This window comes from Fukomys damarensis, unplaced genomic scaffold (assembly GCF_012274545.1).
Source record: "Fukomys damarensis isolate Sample0158 unplaced genomic scaffold, DMR_v1.0_HiC HiC_scaffold_38, whole genome shotgun sequence".
Classification (NCBI taxonomy): domain Eukaryota; kingdom Metazoa; phylum Chordata; class Mammalia; order Rodentia; family Bathyergidae; genus Fukomys; species Fukomys damarensis.
The window spans coordinates 39031699-39059260 of NW_022900950.1; the positions used below are offsets into that span (position 1 = coordinate 39031699).

Consider the following 27562-nt stretch of genomic DNA (forward strand, 5'->3'; position numbering starts at 1 on the left):
TTTTCAATTCTGTATTTGTAGTTTTTGACAAATTTTTGAAGTATTCAGCCCTGTTTCTTCAAATACTATTTCAGTCCTACCTGGTTTCTCCTCTCCTAGGATTCTAATGACACAAATGTTACAGATCACTGAGGCAGCATTATTATTTTCAGTCTGTTATTCAGATGAGGTTCTGTTATTCAGATGAGGTAAATACTTTTGGTTCACTTTCCAGTTATGTAAGTTTTCATGCTATTATTAAACCCAAGCCCTCTGCTTTTATTTTGGTTGTTTGTCAGATCTAAATTTTCCATTGGTTCTTCTTTATATTTTCTATTTCTTTGCTGAGATTTTGTTTCTTTGCTGAGGCTTTTTGCTTGTTGCAGCTTTTATTTTTTTTAATTATGACTGCTTTAAATTCTTTGCCAGCAAATTTTAACATCCCTGTCACCACAATGTTGACATCTATTGGTGATCTTTCTACTTGCCATTTGAGATTTTACAAGTTCTTGTATGACAAGTGATTTTAGATTGAAACCTGAAAATTTTCTTATGCTTTAAGATTTTGTCTCATTTTAACTCTTTCTTTTAGTTGACTTTCTGTGACATCTTTCATTAGGGGTGCAGTGGCACCAATTCATTATTGATAGAGGAGGTGGAAATCTCCTCACTTAACTTCCACTGAAACCCAAGGAGTGAGGAATTACAACATATTTCTTGGTGTGAATTAAAGTTCCAATTCTACATATGGTGTCCGCTCATAGGAGGTAGTTGTGTTGCTGTTGATCTGCTGTGAAAGTTCTAATTCTATACTAGGTCTCCTCTGCCATTACTCCACTGGGGAGTAGGAGAGATGCCTTACTATGTCCAGCAAGGCTTGCAACACAGGCTGTCTTCTTATCTCCATGTGGTAGGGCTTCTTATTACCAGCCAGCAGAGATAAAAGTCCTAGTTTACTGCTTAACCTTCTCTGATACCTGCAACCCCAGTGACAGTGTTGGGATGCTTCATGGCACCTTCACAAGGGTTTACATCTAACTTCGCTATGTATCCTTTAATGTTGTGGGTGGGTAGGGCCACAGTGTTTTCTGTGATGTTTGGCTGAAGTACAACCACTATCATCTAAAAGTCTGCCTTGCTAGGTTGTCTATTTCTTATTTTTCTGGCTAGAGAAAGCAAGCTTTTGTAGGGGCTGTCTTCTCTTTAACCATTGGACTAACTAGGTTGCTGGATCTTTCCCTTCAGACTAGGATATACAACTAGTCTGTGTATCATCAAGCCTCTTCATCGCTATGTTGTTCCTTAAGGACTGAGACCCTTAACGAGTCTGCCTTTTCTCCACCTTTCAGAATCTTCTTATGTTTGTTTTATATGTACTGTCTAGAATTATAAGTTATGTTTATGAAAGGAATAGATAAAAGTATGTGGATAATGAATAATTTTGAGATAACTAGATCTATGCTCTCTCCTGGTGAATTCAATTACTTCACTTTAAAATAATTTTAAGGAAAACATAAGCAAGATTTTAATGTAATCTTCCTTAAACTACTGAAATGAGTCCACAAAAATAAAAATTAATCTATTTTTAAATTATTTATAGAAATATACTAATAATTTTAACCAGAAATATTTTTCTTGAAAAAAATAAAATTATAATACTCAGAAAAAATAACATTAAAGTATACTTCAAATGTTTATAATTTTAATTCTTTTTTTTTTTTTGTACCAGGGATTAAACTCAGGTCCTTGTGCTTGCAAGGCAGGCAGCAGAACCACTGAGCTAAATCCCTAGCCCTATAATTTTAATACTTTAAAATATCCTTTATATTGTTATAGTCTTTATAATTGAGCTACATATAATAAAATTATATACAGATAAAAATCTAAGATGTTTTTCAAAATTAAATAATTTTTCTCAATAAATTTACATGTCTTCAGTTTTTTAAAGACATTTTAATAAATTTATTGAATATTTATTAAAATATTCTAGGTATTCTAGTATAATATCAAATATACTAGATATATAATGATGAGCAAAGCATATACAGCTACAACCTTAATTGAACTTAAAATGTTCTACAATAAAATATCAAAATAAAAATGAAATAAAATTTCTGAAAGGATTTTATGTTTTTATGAATAATGCCATTCAGAAAAATTAGAATATTATCTCTTTAAGTATATTACTCTAACTACAGAAATTCCAACTTCTTGAGCAGTGTTATTTACCACCATGTTTATTGAAGTTAAATTGAAAAACAAAAATTACGTCATGAAATGTTCCATTGGATATACAATACACATATTTCAATAGTTACTGAAATATCTCATTGACTTTTAATATTGTTTTCGAGTGTAAAAGACAGTGTTACCCAATGATGTTCCATGGTTGTTAATGGTTTATATTAGCTGAAAGCTGTAAAATCATTCAAGGGCCCTGTTCAAGTTAGAATAATAATTTAGCAAGACAATTACCGTATACTGGAACTTTTTGCAGCCTAATTCAGGATTATTAATAATGGATAAAATTGCACTTTTCTCAGGTTGCTGTGGGCAGCAGGGAATTAGTTCAATGAATATTTCAGCACATTATTTTAATCATTGCTCCAACAAAACCAAGTGGGCAATATTTTATACTTTTTAATTCAGTCCACTAAAGAAACCCTGGTCATTAAATTGCAAACTATTTGTAGTGAGGTCTACCCTGTGATTTAGAAGCCTTGTTAAAAAGTGTAAAAGAAAGCAAACTGAGCCATTAATACTTGTAATTTGATGTTGCATTTGTTACAAAACTCCTCATGATTAATATTCTCAGTAAAGAAAAGAACATTTCTAAAAAGAAAAAAAAAACAAAATTGAATGTTGTAATGCCTAAGAAGGTGACTGTTTTGGGGTTTGTTCATTTGTAGAGGATGTATAAAATATAAATATCTCAAAAATCATTTGAATTTTCCAGTGACATCAAAGAATTGAAGCTTTAATTTTGTAGAGAAAAATAATTTCCAATATGCATTTTATCATAGCAATTAAGACTATTTCTTTATTTTTCCATATGTAGCCAATTGCATGATTTCTGGCGTTTGGACTATTGGGAAGACGATCTTCGCCGAAGGAGACGATTTGTTCGTAATGCCTTTGGCTCCACTCATGCTGAAGCATTGCTCAAAGCTGCTATAGAATATGGTTAGTACTGATTTCTTCTCAACACAAATACTCTTGGATATGAGATGACTTTTATGTTTAAGAATTTTTGTTTTTCCTCTGGTGTTTAAAATTCTCCATGTTATAAATTAGAAATATTTTGTTCTGATTTACCCATTAGCATTTTTAGGTTATACTTAATGCAGTATTTCTTACACTACATATATTAGAATCTTCAATTTGTTTTTAAGAGATCAAAGGCTTCACATAGTTACTACCTAATGTTCCTTTCGTAGGCGCTGAAATAGAATAGAACCAGTTTTTTTAAGTGTCCTTCAAGTTTTAGTGACCAATAAATTATTTGCAATAATTTATAAATTATTTAGTAGAAAAAATATTTGCAATCCTTTATGCAAATTATATATTTTCATGTGTAAGTTTGTGTGTATATATATGCTTTATTTCTATGCATACATTTACATAGATATATAAATGAAACAAAGGTTTATTAGTAAACTCCTTATACAATGTTTTGTTTATTCTTCCTACTTTGTTCTTTTCAGCTTAATAAACTAAATTAAAAATCTTGTTCCAGTCTTTCGATTTAGGTCCACATTATCCAATGGGTTACAAATGAAGTTTGAAAAAAAATGGTCACAATTTACAGTATCAATTGTTATATCAGAATAGAATTATTCCCTAAATTATCCTTTATAACTATATAATTAGTAAATATCAAAATAATATTTGTATTTTAATAAAAATGCTGCTACCTTAGGTGATTGTCCACTATAAAGTATGCTTAGGAACAATTTATCTAATTACTTATTTTTAAATGTTTTAACAAGTTTAAGTTAGATCATAGCAGAATTTTATAAACTGCATACATTGAAAAAAATAAGTTGAACAGTCTGTTATTGTCAGTCACTTTTATTCTTAGTTACTTTTATTTATTATATTAATTTTATTTATTCGACAGTTATAAATATTTTAATATCAACTCTTAATTGATAAATAGGTTTTATCACACTATAAATCTCTGTTATGTATAACTACTGTTGTTAATGGTTTGGAAAGGGATGGAAAATGTTCAATCCCAATAAAATGAAAACAGTATGCAAAGATTTTTAAATTGATCATACCAGTAAGCTATTAATTGATTTCACTTAAGTAATGGTCAAAATATTATTAATAAATATAGTAAATGAGAATTTCGTATGAAACTATTATGCCTTGTAATTTTACACAGTAAAAGTAATTTGAAAAAAATACTTGAAAAAAATGTAATTGACCTTACTATAGATAATTTCTTTAACCAACTCTATGATCACCTCAGGATTTTAGCACTATAAAGATTTGATGCTGAATTAAAATTAGTTGTTTTCTTTGTGATATAATAGGAGAGATTCTTAGAAACACTTTGTATTTGGCAGTAGTATGTTTTATAATATGATCTTAAAGTTATTAAAACTTTATTTTATTCACCAATCATTTGATGTTTTCACTAATTCATTCTTGGTTTCTTTTTTTTGTGGGTTTTTTTTTTGTTGTTTTTTGTTTTTGGTATCAGGAATCAAACTGGGGTCCTTGCATTTGCAAGGCAGGTGGCAGAACCACTGAGCTAAATCCCAGGCCCACTAATTCTTTCTTAATTTATCCCCTTTAAAATTAGAAGCATCTAGTGACAATTTTTAAGAGAGATCAGGCTATGTGAAAGTCAGTTGCCAAACCTTTAATTACGTATGACCTGTTTTACACTACATTTTCCACTCTACAAGTTACTTGAAAAAAACCACTTTGTTAAGAAAATATTTATTTTGTTTCTCTTTAAAAATGCATACTTTATATATTTATATTATAGTATATTTTATTAGTGTTCAAGACATTCAGAAACAAATTTTAAAAATTTTTACTTTAAAAATCTTTTTGAGACTGTCATACTTTAGTAGCATAGTACCTATTGTTAATGAACCTGAACTAAAAAATAACTATAGAGGTACAAGACCCCAACAATGAATGTAACTGTACTTTATCCCTAAAATGTACCAATAAACTCAATTAAAGCTGAAAAAAATAACTATAGAAGAGTTGTAGGTATGAATAAATGTATGTATACTATTTGTGTATTTTTAAATAAATATAATTTTTTCCTTTGGGGGATGGTACTGAGGATTGATTTTAGGGGCTTCACACTGAGCTACTTCTCCAGCCTCATTTACTTTTTATTCTGAGACCCAGCCTCCCTACACAGTTCATTCTGGACTCAAACTTGCAGGTCACCTGCTTCAGCTTCCCAGAATACTGGGATTGCAGACATGTGGCAGCACAACTGGCTACTATTTATTCATTTTAAATGCTGCATCAGTAGTATTCAGTACCTCTTGATTTGGGTTCTTTGATAAAAATAGATAGAGCAAAGTTTTTACTTTATACACATTATAAGAGCAAAGACTATATGGAGGCTATAAAATATTCAGAAAGTCTATATGATACCTATGCTAGACTAATCCATTATCATTATCCAGAAGTAGGATCATGAAGTGGAGGATCATAGAACATTTAAATAATTCAAACAGTTCTAGAGTGCATGTATTTTACCCTTTATTATAATTCACAACTATGGACTTTCAGAACTAAGGAGAGAATGGCAATAAAATATGAAGGATGTGGAGGGTGTGAGTGGGATGCAGTCCTTGGGGTAATCTCTACAGAGAAGCATAGAGAGAAATTGCAGACTTCCAAAAGAAAAACATAGTATTCTAAATACTTCTGCCTACATGTAAAATATTTCTTTGGAAGAAATAGGAAGTAAATGTCAATAATTGTTAAAAAGGACATCATTTAATAAAAACAGATGTTGAAATTTTTAATTTAAAGCAGATTTTGTATATTTTAAAGCAATGTTTTATATTCAGAAAATCCATATAAAACTTAAGGAAAAGAAACCAGTGACAAAACAGTGAAAATAGAAATAAAACAACCCATCATCTGAACACTCTGTCATTAAAAAATTAAATGTTTGCATATGCTCTCGTCTGACAAAATACAGACTGACATTGAAAAGACTGAATTTTCAAATGTAAGGGTATATTTATAGAACAAACTTATAAATTTTAAGTAAGCTTCTAGGAAAAATTCAACTTATTCCTTCTATGTCAAATAATTGCAGTGTTTCTTCTTCCCCATTTTTTAATTATCTATCTTCAAAATTAAGTGTTAAATGTACAGAATCACTGATGTAACCTTTAGGCAAAATACTTTTTTGCTCACCTACATGATAACAATGAAAATATTTTAGGAACAAACTATTATATGGATATAACTTTTAATATGGCTAGAAATACTAGAATCTGATCAGAGTATTGAGAATTTCAAATAAGCTGTATACTCTGGGAGAACAATCTTAAACTAATTAAACAAAAAATATTTTAGTGGTCATCAAAAAAATCCCTGGGATTTAAGTCATGGTTTGAGTATTGTCTATTAATGTGGTATGTGTGTTTCAAGTATATAAACTGGGTTTAGCAGACTTTGTGTTTTAATATAAATGTTTTGAGTCATTTGATTTTTTTTCCTGATATCCTCAATTCAGCCAAAATTTTATACTAAGTTATACTTAAGCTTTCATGTGATGGAAGGGAACATTTATTTAGCCATAATTTGGATTTCATAACATTATTTTTAGGAAATTTTTTGGAACCTCAAATAAAATATGTTAATGCTTTCTTTTAAAAGAGAAAACCAAGCACAAAGGCCCAAGTTTGATCCCTGTTACCAAAATAAATAAATAAAATAAAAGAGAAAACCAATGGAATTGGATATAATTCAAGGAAATAAAAGACAGTAATTTTATTTCATATTTTCTTTGGAAAGCTTTCCCTTGCATGTCATTATTAAAACTTTTGGTTGACCTTTCTCAGTTGGGAAATATCCTTTACACTGATGGAGTTTTTCATGCTTTTTAGTAATACTAATGAGTTGAATAATTTATGAGGCTGTCATGTGCAAAAGATTTGGTGTGATTTGATATACTTTCAGCCTCTGGTGTTGGAACGTGATTAATAAAAACCTAGAGGCAAGTAATTTTTTTCCTTGATGTTTGATGTTCTAATTTTGCTTATGTGGAATATGTTATTTAGGTGTTTTCTAATAGTTCAGTCTCTTACAAATTCAAATGTAATTGATTACCAAGAATCTTACAGACCATAGCAATGGAAGAATATAAGGAAAATATAGTAAGGACTTACAAACTCATCTTTTGACCTGCGGGGTTTTCTTCATGGCAAATTAGCTAATATGGAAATGATTGAAAAAGGAGGGTTTTGTAAATAATTCATATTTTAAAGGAAAACGTCTGATACATTTCTAGTGCTTGAAGTTATAGCTGACAAAGAATAGTGCAAATTCTTAATAAGTTTGCTTGTCTTTGTTGACTATACATTATCCTTTACGCCATTTCCCCTCCATAAAATTACAATATTTCAGCAAATTGTAGGATCACAAGTGTCTCCACGTCTGTGATCAAAGACATCATCTTAAACAGGTCTGATCAGGCGTTGGAGAGAGGGCAGGCTATTTCAGCCTGAGGGGAAAAAAAACATGGAACAAAAATGACAAAGTTAATCAGTCATTTCTTTGGCAATAAATAATAAGATATGCTGAGAACTGCAAATGAGAACATTCTTAGGTTCCTCAGAGATGTGTCTGCTTAACACCTGATTTATCTAAGCTTGTGAAGTCATCAAGATATGACCTTGATGAATAAAAAGTAGCTCTTTAATGAATCTGGAATTAAATTAGTTTTGATGGCATATGCATGGCTACTGTAAAGTGCTACTTGCAGTCATCAAGAAATAAGGTACTGAGAATAAAAAAATACTAAGTCAGTTATGTTATTGTTAAAGAAAGCTATCAAATTATCTGATTAATTTTTCAAAACATCAATATTATTATAGCATTTGATAAAAATGGTTTGATTTTTTAACTGATTAACCTAGTTTGTGTTTTGTGTAAACTCTAGTAAACCTCATTGTAGTTTTTCATTGTAATTTCATTATAGTTGGCGTGTTTTTAATTGGATCTGTATAGTTGGAATGAAATAGGTGATATGCTTGTAATTCCAATACTTTAAAAAAAGTTAATGGTATATTTTTAAGAGAGGGAGAGAAAGACATGAGGGAGGTATCTGTTATCTCTTTTGGGTGTCAGTCTCATGGATTACTCTCACAGTCCTGTCCTCACACTGTTGTATGCATAGTCTCTTAAAATAATTTAGGTTATATAAATGTTAAAATATGATTTTAAAGTTCATTGGGCAAATAATACGCAGCCTTTTTCTTATCAACATATATATTCACATCACTTTTTTGTATATTGAAGATTCAGATTTATAGGCTTTAAACATGTTCAGAAAAATCAAGTAGCTTTGCCAACTTAAAAGCATTTATTGAATAGCTTCTGCATGCCACGCATGTTCTAGATGTCAGGTTCAGAGACTGAGACAGTTTCTGCCCTCTAACAGCATGTTCAACCGTAGAGGTTTTCAACTAGGGCAAAACAGGAATGTATATCAAGTATTTAATCTGCAGACATGAAGAACGCTGCTAAAAATAACCTACCATGCAGAGAGCAGCTCCATATAGCAACAACAGTAACACCATGTGGGGGGTAACAGTAATAATATGTGGGGCTGAAAATCTAGCCCCACATGGCAACAGATTTGAAGTGGGAAAACTGTGATATAGTGAAAAGAGATAAATAGTTACCAGACAGCTAGGTAGTAATTCTAGGTCCTAATAGCTAGGTAGTAGTGAAGGAGTTCAGGGGAGACTCTGACCAAACTGGTCAATTTTATCTAGAAATTGTGACTTACCAGATGAACAGGGAAATGTAAGTGAAGATAATACCAAAAATTACCAAGGCATACAAGTATAAAAGATCCTAACTTATTCCTTTGAATGGCCTCAATAGTATGTATTTATAACAGATCACTTTGTAAAGTGTTCAAAAAGTATTTTTATTTTAAATATTTCATACTCTCAAACAAAGCATTTAGGAGTAAATAAATAAATAAGCCATTTGAGGACCAGAATGAGATCTAACTATTCCATTTGTAACCTCTACATTTCATATGTGCTTAATACTCAGTAGCTATTATTTACTTAATTGATCATTGATTAATGTAAAGGCATATAGATAGTATTTTATGTACTCTCTCATTGCTTTGGTAACATCATTAAAGGATGAATTTTCTGTGGACTAGATCTAGAAATGTGGCACTTTCAAGGCCTAAAATATGTTTTTTATGAACTTATACTTTGTTTCCACTTACAGCATCAAATGGGGTTGAAGATAAGACAGTGATAAAATTATGCTAATGGACTTACTACTAAGTGACATGAAACTAATTTAGATCACCTTTCATAATCTTGCTTATTTTAGGCTAAGTTTTGGTAATTGCACAATTGAATTCATAATTACATTTCAGTATGAAAAGTATATTGAGGTATATTATAAATTCTGAGAGAGCTCAGTGAAGCTGACTGCCTGACTAAAGGAAATATATTTCAACTGCATTTGAAGAGATGACTTATAATTTTTCCAAACATATAGATGAGAAGTGTCATTTTGGATAAAAGGACCAACACCACACACTGTGACATATGCAAAAAATAGAAAATGGTGTTATCTGATGGAGTAAGTATAGTGTGGGAAAATAGTGTGAAGATGAGGATAAAAAGACAATTTGGGACTATATTATAAAGGGATTTATCACTATCATCAAAGGAGTTTTATTAGCAAAATGACACAGCACTACTGACCGAAATCCCTAGCCCACCCTCAACATTTTTTCAAGTTGTCTAGTTCATCTTTTCTTTATTATAAGGGTGGCCAAACTTTGCAGCTCCTATTCTTACACTCATCTGCTATCTACCTTTTAGTACGTGGTATAGATTTATCCTTTGTTTCTCCTCAATATCCTGTTTTAGTTCCTCCCTCCCTCCATCCCTCCATCTTCCCTCCTTTCCCTTCTTCCTGCCTTCCTTCCTTCCTTCCAAAAGAGAAACCTATGCTCATTGTAGGAATCTAAAAATGCCAAAAATACATAAAGAAAGGAGGTAAGAAATGCCTATTTTTATATCCATAACGATAGCTCTCTTTGCTGTTTCATTTCAATATATTTATACTCATGCTCATCTTTTTCTGTGCATATTTTATCATAGGGACAAAACACTAAACAATATACTCAAACAGTCACAAACGTGAATCTCTACTCTTTATGATATTTAGAGTTTTAAACTGGCCCAAGGTCTTCTTATGTTTTAGCATGTCATTATACCAGTAAAATATGTTATGTGATTTTAATATAGTAAGATATTATTTTAAATAATTAAAAATCATCTACATTTCATAGCTAATCACAATCCTACCAAGTAATATGCCATCTAAAATGCAGAGATTTGGTGTTTAATATCATGTATATTTTTAAAATGTATTTCATCAGATTTCCTTTAAAAAACACAGTGCAGTTTTCTACTTCGACTCTATTTCAAAGATTGTTCAGTTAACATTTCATACTTACAGTGCTTCACTTAAATTCAGTAACGTTTTCTTGCACCTTTTTAATTGCATTTTCTGTTTAAAAATTCTGTTTACGAATATCCCCTTTGTTGGTCTGCTCAAGGAAATATTGCTTACATATGAATATTTTGAATTAGTAATAAATGAAACTCTATTTTTGCTGTCAAAACCAAATTGTAAAAATGCATTGCATGTCTTTGAAAATCAGTATACTCTATTAGCAGGCTTGTCAATATAAAAAGTGCATTCCATTTCCACCTCTTGCTCTAATAACCTTTCCTGTGTTACTCTGAGGCAGTTCACATAATCAGAGTATATTGTCAGCTTACTGGAGTTGGGGAAGCATGAAATGAAAATCATGTTAATATTGATCCAATTCTTTTACTTCCAAGTGTCCTTGATGTCCTTTTCCACTGAGCAATAACTGTTGGTGTTAGGTAGGCATTTTCTTCTCTTCTTTCTTAAGCTCCAGTAAATTCTTATGTGTTTAATCTAAATTCAGAATTTAACAATTGGAATAATGTCTATGAACACTGGATTTTAATTAACACCTAAATTCCAATTACCACATGTTTATTGCACCAATGAATTATTTTCCTCTTTTCCAGTGGACAACCTACCTGAGAGTATACAGTTTATATAGTTTAAAATAAACATAAATCTGCACAAGTTCCTCTTTTAATAAAAACAAAAAAGATATTATAATTTGATTTCATGTAACATAATGATTTGGTAAAATGGACCCTAAGTTTCATAAATTATTGATTCAGATAAAGGATGGTCACAGCAAAATGTGTTCCATGTATGTAACTATTGCTTTTATCTAACACATATAATAAGGTCAGCATACAAAGTTTTCAAACAATAGGTTTCTCAGTAAAGCATTCTTTCATCTTTTTTTTGAAATTTCAAAATTGTAAATTCATCTGTTATAGATTGATTCATACATGTATTATTGTATAAAATCATGTTACCATATCTAACAGTTGAAAAGTATATTTATCTTAAAATCTTTTCCTTTTCATAGAAGTTAAATGGTATCATTTGGAATTACTAAATGCACTGGTCAGAAAAAGTGTTGTTGCTCTTAGAGATTTAATGAGAAAAAGATATCTTTATTTTAACATTTTAAAAGTATTTGTTTCATGAATGCTTTTTATCAGAGAACATATTTAGGCTTGAAAATAAATTCCAGCCTTTTATCTTATTTTCATAAGGGTAAACTTTGTCAAAACGTATTGACCTAGATAAATATTGTAAAATCATGTATATTGAAAACAATTTGTCCTTTGAAAAAGAATGTCTTCTTATGAAAATGATTTTAGGTGTTTAGAAAGATCAGAAGTTTTAGATAATGCATTCAAGTAAAATTAAAATTATGTTCTGCCAATTTCCCTCCAAAGATCTTTTAAAGATGAAGAGAAGTCTATGTCAAGTATGTTATCTTTTGTTGAGAAAGCAGTTCCTCTCCCTTAACTACTCAAAATTTTAAATATTTATATTAAGACATCTATATGTAAAATAAAAAGGCATACTAAAATTTAATTCTTAAAGAATTTTATTTAACATGTTTTATTAAACATACATAAAATGTTTATTAGGAAAATAGTTTTTAAATGTAATCTTTTTGCACTTCAATCAATTTCACAAATACTTCATAATACCTGTACTCCCAGAACCCTCCTGTCTTTGGGGGGCATCCAGTCTGGTGAAGGAGTTGACAGATTATATTACATTGTTATGAGTATAAATAGACTAGTAGGACAACATGGTAGAAGGGCCTATCTCCAAAGGAACAAAAGGAAACCATCACTAGTTGAATACATGGCACTTGTACTCTTTTAAATTTGTTTAATTCATCAAACTTTTAACAAATATCTTTAAAGCTTATTATATAAATAAACCTAACACATTTCAAAATGTTTCATAGTCTGTTGTCTCATTTTAATTTTCCAGTAATCCTGTCCGATTTCAGTTGAAAAATACTATTCCTCTTCACTGGTTGGAAAATGAAGTTAAGAGATTAGTCTGTTTTTTTTTTTTAAGATGTTTCTAACGGTTATTGGAGGAAACAGTAAAAAATGGCAGATCACATTGTCCAGATTCCTCATTTATAAGATTGTAAGAGACAAAAAAAAGCAAATTAACTTATATAACAACATTTAAAATGAGTAATAGGTGAATTTTTTTCATAGGCTTAGTCAGCAAACATTTGTTGCCACTTCATGTGATGCTTGGCAGAGCTGAAATTAAAGTTCATAAAGAAAATCCCTAAATATGACTCCAAAATGAATAATGCTAATACTTTATGACCTGTTTCTTAGATACTAAAGTTATACAGAGAAGGACAAGCCAAGTAAGAGAATTCCATGTAGAAAAAATTACATATGTCATACTGAAACATTTGAGAGACAGTATGGTATATTTAGGTACAAAAGCATTGAGCTGTTAAGGAAGATAAGATACAAAGAGACCAAATCAGAAAAATGAGATTAAGTAGCAGCCAGATCATGAGCTATAAACCATGTATTTAAATTGAACTGATAAAGAGAAAATCTATTCTAACATAGTTGATATTTGTGTGAACCCATTTACTCCATATGAATAAAATCTTAGTTACTTTCTCATTGCTTGGACAAAATACCCAACGCTCACAAGTTAAAGGAGGAAAGGTTTATTCTAGCTCACAGTTTATAGAGGCTTCTGTCCATAGTCGGCTGGATCCAACCCAATGTGGTACAGCAGAAGGGCATGGCAGAGGAGAAACAGTTCCTGGCATGTCAGGCAAGAAGAAGCAGCCATCAAGGGAAGAGGAGTGATATATTCTGTACCTTCCAGGCTGGGCCCACATGACATATGTCTTTCCAACAGACTTTACCTCATTACATCATACCCAGCTATACACCCATCAGTGGGCTCATCCAGTATCACACACCCATCATCCAGTCTCTCCCAAAAGTCCCATCTATGGGCCAGGGATTTAGCTCAGTGGTGCCACACCTGCCTCACAAAGCTCAAGGTTCTGAGTTCCACCCAGGCACTAAAAAATAAAAAACTCCCCCTATGAGTACATGAGGCTTTGGGAGAACATCTAGATATAATCCATAACAAAAACAGCATAAAACTATATGTTACACTAAAGCTACTTTCTTATATTTTCTCTTCATGCATTAGCCACAAGTTTATGATTTATGGTTCATTTACTGTTTGCAAATTATTTTTTTCTTTATCAGAATCAATATTTCAGATTTGACTGTAGAGTAACTCCTTAAACTGCAGTACACTACTTTATAGAATTTTCCATTATATTGGTTGCTTATATTTATCAACAGAAAATAATTATATGAGAAAATAAACTATCTTTTTTACCTTGATTTCTGAACTCTTTAGGTGTCCTTTGATATTATTCAGATAAGTTAATGTGCCTAATTTGTAAATCCTAAATTTTCACTAATACCTACATAAAATAACAAACTATTTAAAATTATAATAATATAATTTTAAGATTAATAATTCTAGAGTATAATAACCATACTAGAAATGTTTTAGTCCTCCTGTTACTTTACTTTTAAAATATAGTTTGTAGGCCCAGGATGTAGCTCAGTGGCACTGTGCCTGCCTGGCTAGTGCTAGGTCCTGAATTCGATCCTGGGTACTAGAAATAAATAATTTAAATAAATAAATAAAATAGTTTGTTTCACATAAATCCCTTGTTATTAAGAGAAATTTTATGAGAGAGAATTTAGAATAAGGTAATAAGGTATTGTATGTTAGATAATATTTTCATATTCAGATCTTGTCTAAGTATGTGTCTTTACTAATAAGACTTTGTACAGAATGTTTTTATGTATTTATCTGTATCATGATAGAAAAAACAAATTAACTTTGGATTTGACTTCATTATTTTATAAATTAATATTTCCTCTAAAACTTAAAATCTTATGACATTTTAGTATTTTCATAACAAATAAAATATCTCTATCCTATCTAGCTTTCTACATAATTCACATTTTAAAATCAAAGGCATTCTGGTGGTTTGTGGTATCTGCTTGTTAATTTCTTGATAAATGGATAAAGAGGCCAAGAAGTGCACTCAATCCAACATGTCTTCTGAAGATAGATGATTTCAAATAAATTCTCTTTCCAATCAGATTTTGATTTGTTGGGTGATAAACCAATTCTTTCTAAGGACAGTGTTTACAAGCCTTGTAATGAGGCAGCCCCCTGAAACCTTACTTCTTTTGCCTATAATTTTGATAAATGAAACTCTAATTCATAAAGGATATTGTGATTGAAAAGCACTTTGGATCTCATACACTTTAATTTAGATAAATGTTTGTTTCCACTACCATGAAATCAGGAAGTTTACTGAGCTTCAAACTGATAACATTTCAGCAGGGATAAGTTCAATGTGTTGATATGGATTCACTTACTATATATCTTTTAAAGATAAGATTGTTTTACTGCTTTAAAACTATAGGGGATAAAATTGAAAGTTTGATATACACATCAGAGTTCACCTCTCTACTAAGTTTTCTTGAACGGTAAATTTTTTACTTTGGAAATGCAGAAGTAATATAAAGGGTTTTTTTCCCCCCCTCATGTCATTGTGACAAAAGAAAGCTTGCTTTCTTAGACTGACTCATTCTTAAACACCTTGACTTTTATGCAAAGAACTGAGTTCCCTTCATGAAACTGCATAAACTTTCTCCAGTTTTCTCCACAGTGAATTAAATCACTAAGATTCTCAGCTTTCTTGGGAACTTAAGACTTAGAAATAGCCAGCAGTTACTGAAATGTCTAGTTTATTGCTTTTTAAGCGATTTATAAGAGCCTGCTTTGTGCCAGGCACTGTGCTAAGAACTGAGAATCCAAAGACAAACATGTTTCTACTGGTTAAGGTGCTTCCAGGCTGTTGTGGAAATAAATATGCAATTACAATACCCTTAAGTACTTCAGCAGCAGGATTTATGAGGTGTGGTGAACACATAAAGGAAAGAGAGAACAAATGTACCTTAAGAAATCAGAGAAAGGAACAAGGTTGGAGATTAAACTTGAGTTCAGAACATGTTTGTAACACACCTGTTGGGGGCCAGACACTGAGGTTCTAGAATGACATTACAGCCTACGGGAGGGCAGACACATAACTGACACCATCTATATCTACATAAAGTTGGCTTTGTTTTAAACTATTAAATACAGATGAGTTGGTTAAGAGAGGGACCTGAAGGAAGTGAATTTTGAAGGACAAGTAGGAAATAGCCAGATAGGGATGGAAAGAAGGGATATAAAGCACAGAAGGGAAAAAAATAGTAGCATGGGTTTCTTAGTGTGTGAAAATATTGCGTATGTTGGTAGCTATCAGTTGTCATGTATTAGGGGATGTGTCATGAACGGGGTGGTGAAAGGTGTGACAGAGTCTATAGAGAACAAAAGTCAGCCATGCTAAGGAGTTCAGATTTAATTCTACGGTATAAGTTTTGCATCAAGTGTTGTCGATTGGAGGAGTTAACAAACAATATTGAACAGGACGATAATCTTCAATTTACTTGTGTTCTATGTTAATCATTCTGACAAAACTGATGTAAGATTGCTATCAAAGCCACTTAAATCAAATTGATGATGACTTGAACTAGAGAAATGGTAGACACCATTCAGAATGAATCCTAAGTTGTTGGTCAAAAGAGGAAAAGTAGGAGGCACAAGAGACAATGAACTCAGTTAAGGAAATGTTCAGTTAGCATTACCCAGGTAAAGATCTCTAGAAATATGGTTATTAAGAGCTCAGGGGAGAATTCTGAGTTGTTAATAATTGCATTTACCATTTTTGTTGTTGTTAAATGATGCAAGCTCTCTTTCCCTAATTAAAATACTACCCATAAAACAAATGGTTTACAAAAATAGCTAACCCCAGGAGATTACTGTTCTGCTGGCTTCATATTTCCAAGGATAAGATAAAATTAAGATAAGGTTCTAAGGCATTAAGGAATCTGCTTTTAATCTTTTTGTTCAGAAATAATAATCATCTATGGGCCAATGAAGTGAGAGCACACATGTAATACATTTAATTTTCTTGCCTCCCATTAAGCATTAATTTTTAAAGCTATTTGTCTCTAATGTATTCATCAAAATATATATTTAACAGTCTATCACTTCATACTGTTATATTATGTATCAACCATATTTTCAAAAAGCTATTTTCCAACTGAGATGACAGGCTGTCCCTTTCAGCCAGTGACACGCTACAGTGGTATTATGATATGAATCTTCTCTTCAACATACGTATTTACTCTTTTATGAACTTTCTTTGAGCCAGTTTATTGAAGTTTTAGCAAATAGTATTGGTCTCTAGTCATTCTCAAAAAAGCATCAAAGAAAAAAAAGGAAAAGCTAATATATGTTACAATACAAATTTTGTGGCACCTAGCTGCACTTTCAAGAACGGTTTAGCAACCATCAACAGACAGCAATGACTGTTGGATATTCCTTGGAATAGGCCAGAGAGAATTGACTGACAGTATTATGAATTGTAACTGGAGAGAATTGTGGCCAGAGGAATAACAGGATTTGGAGAGCAACTGTTTATGTAATACCATGTCATCACTTACAACTGCAATACAGCACCATCATGTAAAACTAATTTTATCAGGTTCCTTCTCCAGGAATATATTCACCACAGAAAAATAAAGCTGTTTTCTTAGTTAATGGTATCCTTAAAGCCTATACTATAGCACTTTGAAGCCTATACCATAGCACAATAAATTACGGTGTTTTCTTTCCAGTTGATTTTCAACACCAAGTGATATGAAATAGAGTGTGTGTGTCTGTGTGTGTTGTTGTTGTTGTTGTTGTTGGCCGTTAAGACAATTTTAGATTCATTGTCACCTGCCAGTTCAGGTTCTTGAGGGTAAATATGTAAACATTTGTTTTGTGTGTGTGTGTGTGTTTGGTTTTTTGTTTTTTGGTTTTGTTTTTTTTTTGGTACTGGGGATCAAACTCGGGTCCTTGTGCTTGCAAGGCAGGCAGCAGAACAACTGAGCTAAATCCCCAGCTGTAAACATTTGTTAAGCAATCAAATCCATGAGAAATTTAAGTGCATTAGTTTCTAACATTTGGCATGTTAATGCCAAGACAAAATTGAATATTTTTAAATTTTTCTCTTATTTTTGTATATTTTTATTTTAATTTTTATATTATTTTTATTCTATACAGCAAGAAAGGACATCATTTCAAGAACCAATATTTATTTCATTGCTAAAGAATCAGTTATTTTGAAGTATGTTTATATATCATTCCTAACTCTACTTTCTGTGGCTCCCAAATAATCATCTTTTTTCCCTTCAGCTTGAATGCTTTCTTTCTTCAAACCTAGCTCATCTACTTAACAAAAAAAACCCCAGCTCTTGTATCAGTTAGATCATATAAAAGTATAATTATGTAAAATTTATAATTTAGATTGGAAAATTTAAGTTGCTGGTCAGATACAGATTTTTTGAGGAATATGCACTGATCTTAAAATGTGAATTATCAGCCCCTTGACAACTCATGTAGCTTTAACAGCCTGTTTCCTCTTCTGTAAAACAAGGGGAGGTGATTAAATTTCCCAAGCCTTTCTCACAGAAGACCAAACAAAATGAAAAAGTTTTAAATGTTCTATGATTATAAAGTAATAATGTAGCACATCGTTGAAAGGCAGTAATAAAAGATAAAAAGTAATAAAATTTTTAAAGTAATAAAGTTGTTTTTAATATTCACTGAGAAAATAGTCACAGTGGCCTAAATTATATATTTTTATTTTGATTAGGCACTGAAGAAGATGTAGTAAAGTCAAAAAAAGCTTTCAGAAGTCAAGCAATAGTGAACCAAAATGCAGAGACGGAACTCATGCTGGAAGGAGACGATGATGCGGTCAGTCTGCTCCAGGAGAAAGAAATTGACAATCTTGCAGGTAAATTTCTCAACATTTTCTTCTGCTGTGATAAGCACACAAACATTACTGAATTCAAAATTTATCTCCTGGTGAAGAAATGCATGAAAGTAGTTACAGTGATCAATCTTGTGAATAATAAATTAATAATTTTATCTCATTTTCTAGTATTGAAGAGAGGACCTCAAACAAATGTGAGTTTAACTCACAAATGAATATCATCAATTTTCTATATAATAAAGAACAATTTTATAAAGGGTACATAATGCATGTTGTTCAAATATAACTGCCTATATCATGGAAGAGTGGGACAGACTGATAGAGCTCTTGACTTACACATGTCACTGGTCCGCTAACAGCCGTGCAGAGTGGCCTCTTCAGCCAGGTGGTCATAGAATTGTCATTTCTTCCCACTGTCACTCTTTAGTGTCCCTCCCACACTGCTAATTCCTGTCACTAGAAAACATTCTTCCCCTGCCACTCTCAGTTCCCCTTGTCTCAGTGCTGATCTGTGTCACTGGAGGATAACAGCAGCAGTACGCAGGTAAGGTATGAATATCTGAAGGGGGTCGGCTGATAACCCTTTTCTGTTTCAAACTACTTTGAGAATCTGATGAAAGCAGATTGCTTGTGGCAAGGCACATAACTCTAAGCACAACTTCAAAGCATTTGCTTTCATTTTAATTTCATCCTAATTCATACTGTTCTTGTGGGATCCTTATGTCTGAAAGATCCTATGCACAATTCTAAAATACTGATCTTGCTCAGGGTTTTTCAGAAGAGCAGTCCAAAATGTTACTGGACCTTTGAATGCGGGAAAAAAGAAATAGAAAAAGGGTGCTTTATCAAGAGCCACAGAAATATCTCCATAATTTATAGGAATATACAAATTCATTTTTTAAATTGTTAGTGAAATGTTATGTAAAATTCAGTTTTAGAAGTAACTACCAATCAGAATTCCTAGGTTTAAGGAATCATCTTATTAATAAACTTGTTAATAAGCTTTTTAATAAGAAATCAACGTCAGATCACATACATGACTTTTTTGTTGATATTCTAAAAAACATTGTTCAGAGCATGGTTATCTCTGCTTCAGAAATTTAATTTTTCTAAAAAACATCCTTCATAACTTGTCCTCCTAATTAGTCTAATATTACTAAGAAAATTTCATCATTACAAAAAACCTAGATCAAAATCAAAATCTAAGAGATCGTAAAATCTGTATACCATAATTAGTAAATCTCATATTTATTTGGTATTTCAGAAATACTATATAAGATAATAATTACCATCCTGAAGAAGGAAATTACAGACTTACCTGTTCATGACTTAATGATATGGCTTGCTCATGATTAATAGAATTATCCCATCAAAAAATACAATTTTAGATTTTAGATTATATATGAAAAAAATACACCATCTGTATAATAGTAATATTAAACATGAACTTGCTGCTGGGCATGATGGCGCACGTCTGTAATCTCAGCACTCAGGAGACTGAGGCAGGAGGATCGCTGTGAGTTTGAGACCAGCCTGGGCTACATAGTGAGTTCCAGGTCGGTCTCAACTACATAGTGAGACCCTATCTCAAAAAAAAAAACATGAACCTGCTGATTAGTGTGGTCTGTTTTTCTCCTCTCACAAAACCCTGTTTTGATGACATAGCACACAGATGAGATTACACTTTTTTGTTATGTAATATAATAGGTTAAATTCAAAAAGAAAAGAGTATGCTAATTAATTTAGAGAATCAAGGAATTGTATGAACATAGTTAATATTAGTTTTTACTTGTTCTGGTTTAAAATATAAAATTCATTTTGTTTCAAAAAAGAAGAAAAAGGAGGAGAGTAATAGCTACCATGTCTTTCTAGGAACCAGTGTTCAGATGGCTGTGTATACAAAACCCCATATAACCTTCATAACAACTTTGAAGTAGAAACTATTATTACCACCAGTTTTAGAAATTAAGAAAAATTGGAATTTATGAGAGATATATTAATGTGCATAAGGTTAAGAAGTATATAAAAATAATAGACTTCCTCCTAGTGCATTTATTTAAAATATACCAATAATACATTTAAATATGGATGTAGCTGGGTGTATATATGTATTTATACTTAAAGACTCTTCTCAAATGATGCAAATACAAGGCCATCTCCTTTTATAATTCTATTTTTATTCTGGTTCCATTACATAATTATTGAAAGTATATATATAAAATATATATTGCATAATTAGGTTTAGCTTTATTTTTAAATAGTCTATATGTTGCCCAAAATTTTGATAAATATTTTAAAAATATGGTATGTATTTCATTGCTTTTATCAGAATTTTATTTAAATACTGACCTTTTCTCCTGTTTTCTCCATTTTTTGGAGACTTCTAGTTTTAATAAAGATGAAATGTTCTACAAAATTCTATAGCTTTAAATGGCATGCAGTTTTGTTTCACTTTTAGTTTCTTTTCTTCCAAAGCAGTTCATCTCAAGAGGCAAGTTAAACATGTGTGATTACTGATTATTCAATTCATTATGTATTGTAGCAAATGTCTAATATGATTATAATGTAAAAGTATGCCAAACAATTATTATAGTAATAATGCATAGCTTAAATCACTTTTTTTTAGTTTTTAGTGATTCACTAAAGCAAATTTAGCATCATTGATTCCATATGTGCCTAAAGATTTCAATTTACTAATTATACTTTACTTAAATATTAAAATTTATACTCAACTGCTTTCAATCTAAAATCCTTGTTTTTTAATCTGAAATTTAGCAAGATAGTTCTTCAAATAAATACTAACTGAAATGTAAGATTCACTCAAATTCACATGAATAAACAAGTGAAGATTTAACTTAACTGATAGAATGAGTCCTACTGTGAAATGTATTTTATTTCTTTTATGGTATCACATATACTAAGTCACAATAGAAATACTTTATGTAACAGAATTAACAGAATTGGAATTTTTATAGACTTCTTTATTGTTCCTTCCAAAAGTTATTAACTATACTAATTTAAGGAGTTTTGAGTTAATGATAATGATAATAACAGTCTTTTATGCTTCTTTGCCAGTTCTATAAATTATAGTTGTTTTTTGTTGTTTACATGTATAAACTGTTGTTAGCAACAGTTCACCCTTTAATTTGTCCAGTAATTTAAAATATTTCCACAGTCCTAATATCCAAACTTCTTTCTTCACGTGAAATATCCTTTCCATCTCTCTATTTTATATTCTCCATCCCTTCCTATCAAAAGCACTACCCATTTAAAACATTATGAAATATTCACCGGCCAATCTTGGCAATTTCTATAACATTTTTAACATTTGGGAGCAGCTTTATTGATACGGTTTGCATACCATAAAGTTGACCTGTGTGCAATATATATATCAATGTTTTTTAGTATATTCACAGTTGCACATAAACACAATGAATTTTAGAACATTTCATCATCACAATTAGAAACTTTGTATCTTGACTCTTCATCTACCATTTGCCTATTCCCTAGTGGTAGCTCTCTTGTTTTCACGTTTTAGTTGGTATAAGAATATATCTGTTAATATTCATGTACAGACTTTATGTGAATTTAAATTTTCATTTATCTTGGGTATATGCGTAAGAAATTGCTGAGTGAAATAATAGCTCCATGTTTAACTTTTTGAGAAAATAGTTGAAAAAATGGCTGTACCATTTTACAGTCCCTTCCATAATACATGAGAGTTTTAGTTTCTCCACTTCCTTGCCAATACTTATTATTTTGTCTTTTTTATAATAGCCAACCCATAACATTTTGATTGTATCTTTCTTACAGCAGTTACTACATAAAACCTCATATTGAACAGGTTTTTCCATTTGTTTTCTTTCTTCTTTTAGACTGTAAATTCCTTAAGGGCAGAAACTATATACTATATATTTGAGAACCATGAATGTCTTATAACACAGTTGTTTTAAAGGTTTCCTTTCCCACCTCCACAAATTGTGTCATTTCCACTAAATATCCTTTAAGGTTCCCATTTATACAGTCAAGATACCTCTGCTACTCTTAATCAAATATTTTTCTTTATCACAGAAAAATTATTCTATAAAGAATAGATTATAATGGTACTTTAATTAGAGTACTCAGGATAGGAAAATAGCAGCATAGGGAATATGTGTTAGAATTTGAGAGTTGGATTTTTAAATGATTTTCAAAGTGATAGGTTTATAATCCTTTACACACATGCACATTCATGTGCACACAAGCATGTACACACACACACACACACACACACACACATGCACACACGTACCCCTAGGTCAAGAACTGAAATGCAGAAAAAATGAATTATGTGAATTAAGAATAAGAAAAATATAGAAATAAAAAAGAAATGTATTAGGAAACTCTTCTAGGTATCAGCACCTGCCTCATGACATTCTGCTGCCTGTGACTGTTTTCCTTGATGTTTAGGAGCAATATATTTTCAAGCCATTTTTCTCATTGTAAACTGATCAGATTGTTTCCATTTATCAGTTGATGTTTGTCTTAGATACTTCCTTTGTTGCTGGGACAAAATACCCAACACCTACAACTTAAGGAAGGAAAGGTTTATTTAGGCTCATATTTCAGTCTATAGTCAGCTGGCTCCAGGGCAGAACAGCGTAGCAGAGGGCAAGGCAGAGGGGAAGCAGAGAGAGGGGAGGAGCTGGGTGACCTGCTTCTCTTCCAACAAAACCCCACCTCCTAAAGTCAGCCTAAACCCCATAATCCATTCACCTTCCAAAGCTTTGGCGGACATCTATATAGAAACCTTAGCAACATCCTACTCATTCAAAGTGAAATCAAGTTTCAAATGATGAAAAAAAAAGAGGAAAGGGGAACTATTACTTAGAATTTTTCTTAAGTTTGACCATTTTTGCTTCCTTAAATCTCTCTTTGACTGCATTCATCTGCTGATTTATTTACTGACATGTCGTGAGTGTCTAGTCAATACAAGTAGAATGTTGGTACTTTGTGATGGGAAAAAAAAAAGTCCTCTGGAGAATTAAGCTCAGGTTCTACTGCTTCTTAGTAACTCAAATAACCAGGAGGTTATGGCACATATATCTTCCCTAATCAATGAAAGTAGAAAATAGAAATGATCAGCTAGATAATTTAGACCTTCAGTGTTTTGACTAGAATATGAGACACTGAAGGCAAACTTGTTTTTGTATAGATTGCATGGCATATAAGCATATAATAAGCATATAAAAAACTCAAAATTCTGGAAAAATATAATAAAAGTAAAGGAATAACAATTGTGAAAGCTAAAAGTTTTTTAGGGAAATATTATTTTTAAAAAGTAAATATCTGCCAAAAGCATACAAAGTTTATTTTAATTGTTTACTAGAATAAGTGTAAGTAGTATAAAAGAGAACATATTGACTGTTAACTACATGGATTCAGATAAATTCTGTCTCAGATTAATCTGCTTAGGCTTGACAACTCCATGCTATACAATTCCAATATGGTGAATGTATCAAAGACTAGTACAGTATTCTTTAGCAAACCTAGTACAGTATTCTTTAAAGATACTTACATATTTATGTAATTTTAGTCACAGAGTCTAACTAGAATTAATTCAACCTGGTATTTGTATTTAGAAAAAAAGATGTCTTTTGAACATTCTGGACTCCCTAAAATGCATTTTGGTCAGGATTTCCCCCTTCATTTTTAAACCCATGTGTATTTCAAGGGAAATCTAATCCATATGTCCCTGACTCACTCACACTTAACTCATCAAAATGTTGTTTAGTAAAAGCTATTTGATGTTTAAAAAGCCTTATGAGTCTTTATAAGTCTTTTTTCTCTCTCTTTGAATTAGGAAGTTGCTTTGCCAGTCATAAATAGTATACCCAAAGGGTTCATGTTCAGTTTCAAACACAAAATTCACAAAGCTCTCAAAGACTACATTAATACATGCCCATTACTTTAAAAAGCTAAAGCATTTAAATTTCTAACTTAATTTTTTAAAACCAGCTATAAAGAGTTATTTAAAAAATAAAAGCTTCACCTTGAGTATTAGCCTTCTTTGCCTTTTTACTATTTTAGCAAAATCTACAGGCTATTTTAAACCTGCAGATATTTCACTGTAGCCATATTTCTTTGTTTCCAAAAATGTATGTCCCCTTCAAACATGAATGTAATAGTCTGTAAAACACTTTTAAGGTACTCTCAATAGCAACAGCATTGCTGCTCACCAAACTGTGCAAATTGAAAATATAAAAGAACACAATTCAAGTGTTTATTAGACATCAAATATGAATCAAATCATATAGAACATTCTTCATCTTTTTTAAGAATAAGCCATCTTTCGTTATAGGCAAATGTTTAACAAATCACAATGATGAGACTTTTCCTTTCTAATATAATATTTTAGTTAAAATACACTTTTTGTTTTTTACTCTTTTCTCTGTGTAAGAATTTCTGTAGGAAAAAATCCCAACCTTAATAGGGACAATAAATGACTATCCTATCAAAACATCATATCTTTCTATTTGCAGAGGACTTACCTCTCACATGTCTGTTTTTAGAAAGCAGATAATTAATCATTCTTTACCAAAAATAACATGGATGATCATCTTATTTATTAACACTCAGAGGAAAAATGTGAAATAACAACTTTCCTACTAACAAATTGTAGATGTTAGCAACTTAGAGAGGAAGAAGCGATGTGATCTACATTATTTATCACTGCCACACCCAGAAGTGCCCCTTTTTCTCTCTCTGAAAGACCTTAGCACTGATACAAAGATTAGGTGAAAAACTGTTTTTACCAGGACATTTAGAACAATGCTGTACAAAAGGACCAATAAGTCTTTCGGCATTCTAAAAATAGAGTTTTAAATATTATATTTTCTTGGCTTGGTGCTATAGAGCAGAATAGCAGTACTTAAATGGATAGCCCTAAGGACAAGCATTTATAGGGCAATCAGATTTCATATTTACTCCAGCAGCAGTTAAATCATCAGAGCTATAATAACAAGTCTAGGCCTTTTTATCAGCAAAAGATAAGATAGTTAAACTGAGTTGTTGTTAATGAATATTTTAAATAAATATTGTTAAATAACTTTTTCCACACAAAATATTATACTTTTATTAATCAGAAAATTACTGATCACTGATGTTTTGTAGTTTTTTTGTTTTGCTTTGTTTTGTTTTTGTTCCAGGGATCAAATTTAGGACCTTGTACTGCAAGGCAGGCACAGTGACACTGAGCTAAGTCCCCAGCCCTGTGTTCATTTTTATTCAAAGTTCTGTTAATTTTTCTTTCATTTTCAGTCACTAACTTATAAAGTAGCCACAGTTTTTCTTCCAATTCAGTTTCTCTATGAAACAGAAATACTAAAAGCCAGGTGTCAAAAAATACTTAAAAATAAATAAATTTTGCATCTAAGATTGGATATAAAAATATTTGCATTTATCAAACCAGGTGCTGGGTGGGTGGTGGAGCTAGATAAGTAGAAAGAGGTAAATGTAAATGAAGAACAGAACTGGGAAGCATAATTAACATTTGTTAAGAGAAAAATAACAGGCTGATAACTATACAGCTCTGTGACTCAGGTATTATACCATACAAAGAAATGAGCAAAGATTTGAAGCTGGTTTTCTTTCTTTTTATAAAAGCCCTTCTTCATTCCACTACATCAGTGTATATGTGTTCATTATAAATTATAAATCATTGATGGATAACAAATCAGTTAAATGGGTTAGTGCCAGCATTATGTCTAAGTGAAAGGAAAAAAAAGAGGATGTTTTAGAATAGAAAATGTCAAATTTTATATATAGTAAGGACAAAAGCTAGAAGGACCGTTGGGCCCCTGTTCTCTAATGCTAGACCCCAGTTCACTCCAGTTGGGTATGTTTATTCAAGCAAAACAAATATGAATATTTAACATATACTGTATGCAAGACATTAGAGTGGGAATTTGGAGTAAAAAGACATACATGATAAGTTTTTCCTCTCAAGGATAAGTTCAACTGGGTCTGTTGGATATCCACATTTTTCAAAAGGATATAATGGTTTGAATTATGAGAAGCAAGTTGGATTTAGAGTCCATAATTACACCACTGATATCACCCAAATAAAATATGAATATATAGAGCAAAGAGAAATAGGCCAATTTAGGATTCCTTATGGAACACCAGGGTTTAAAGGATAGCCAGTGAGGAGAGCCCATCAGGGTCACTAAGGAAAAATCAAGCAATAAGAGCACAAGAGACTTGTGTTCTGTAGAGGGCCAGGACTCTGGTTTAGCATTTTTCAAGATAACATTCCTTAGAACAAAGTTATTTTGAAAGGTGTTAATGAGAAAAACTATTACAGTTAAATGTGTTTCAAAAACTCTGGATTTAAACCAAGCATAGTGTAGCTTGCCTGTAATCCCAGTACTCAGGAGCTGAGGCAAGAGGATCCCCATGAGTTCCGGGCAAGCCTGGAATGCATAGCAAGATCCTGTCTTAAAAATAAAAAAAACAAAAACAAAAAAAACACCAAAAAACCATAACTTGTGGATTTGAGGTCAAATGTTACACAGGGTTGTACTTTTTTTCTTTTTTTAATTTATGGACTTTAGCTTATTAATCAGTGTGCATTTCCTAGAGACAGTTGTCTCAAAAAAGGATGGGGGATAAAGCCAAAAAAGCAAATACATGTGAGAACTAAATGATAGAAACTAATATCCAGATGCTTAACAAAGAAGGAAAAGAGAAAAATACAGATAAGAGATAGAGGTAGCAAGAGAACATAGACCAAGAGGATAGGTAGAGATGGAACCTGGCTTGCGCAGCAGAGAAGGATGTATTTTCTGAAAGTGGAGGAAAAGAGATATGGATAAATGCAGATGCTGAAATATTTTAGACAGAGGGAGATGTCAGGAAGAACGACAGAATTTTATTTTTTCGAAAATATTTATA

The 27562-nt window shown here is 31.5% G+C and overlaps 1 protein-coding gene across 3 annotated transcripts in view; it reads left to right on the forward strand.

Moving 5' to 3' along the window:
- Window positions 1-27562, forward strand: part of Nbea (neurobeachin) — a 680165-nt gene that overhangs the window by 432643 nt on the left and 219960 nt on the right. For all 3 annotated transcript variants that reach the window (XM_010623923.1, XM_010623924.1, XM_010623926.3), the window contains 2 exons: window positions 3038-3162; window positions 18506-18649. In XM_010623923.1, coding sequence (XP_010622225.1) covers window positions 3038-3162; window positions 18506-18649 — 269 coding nt within the window. The remainder of the gene's footprint in view (window positions 1-3037; window positions 3163-18505; window positions 18650-27562) is intronic.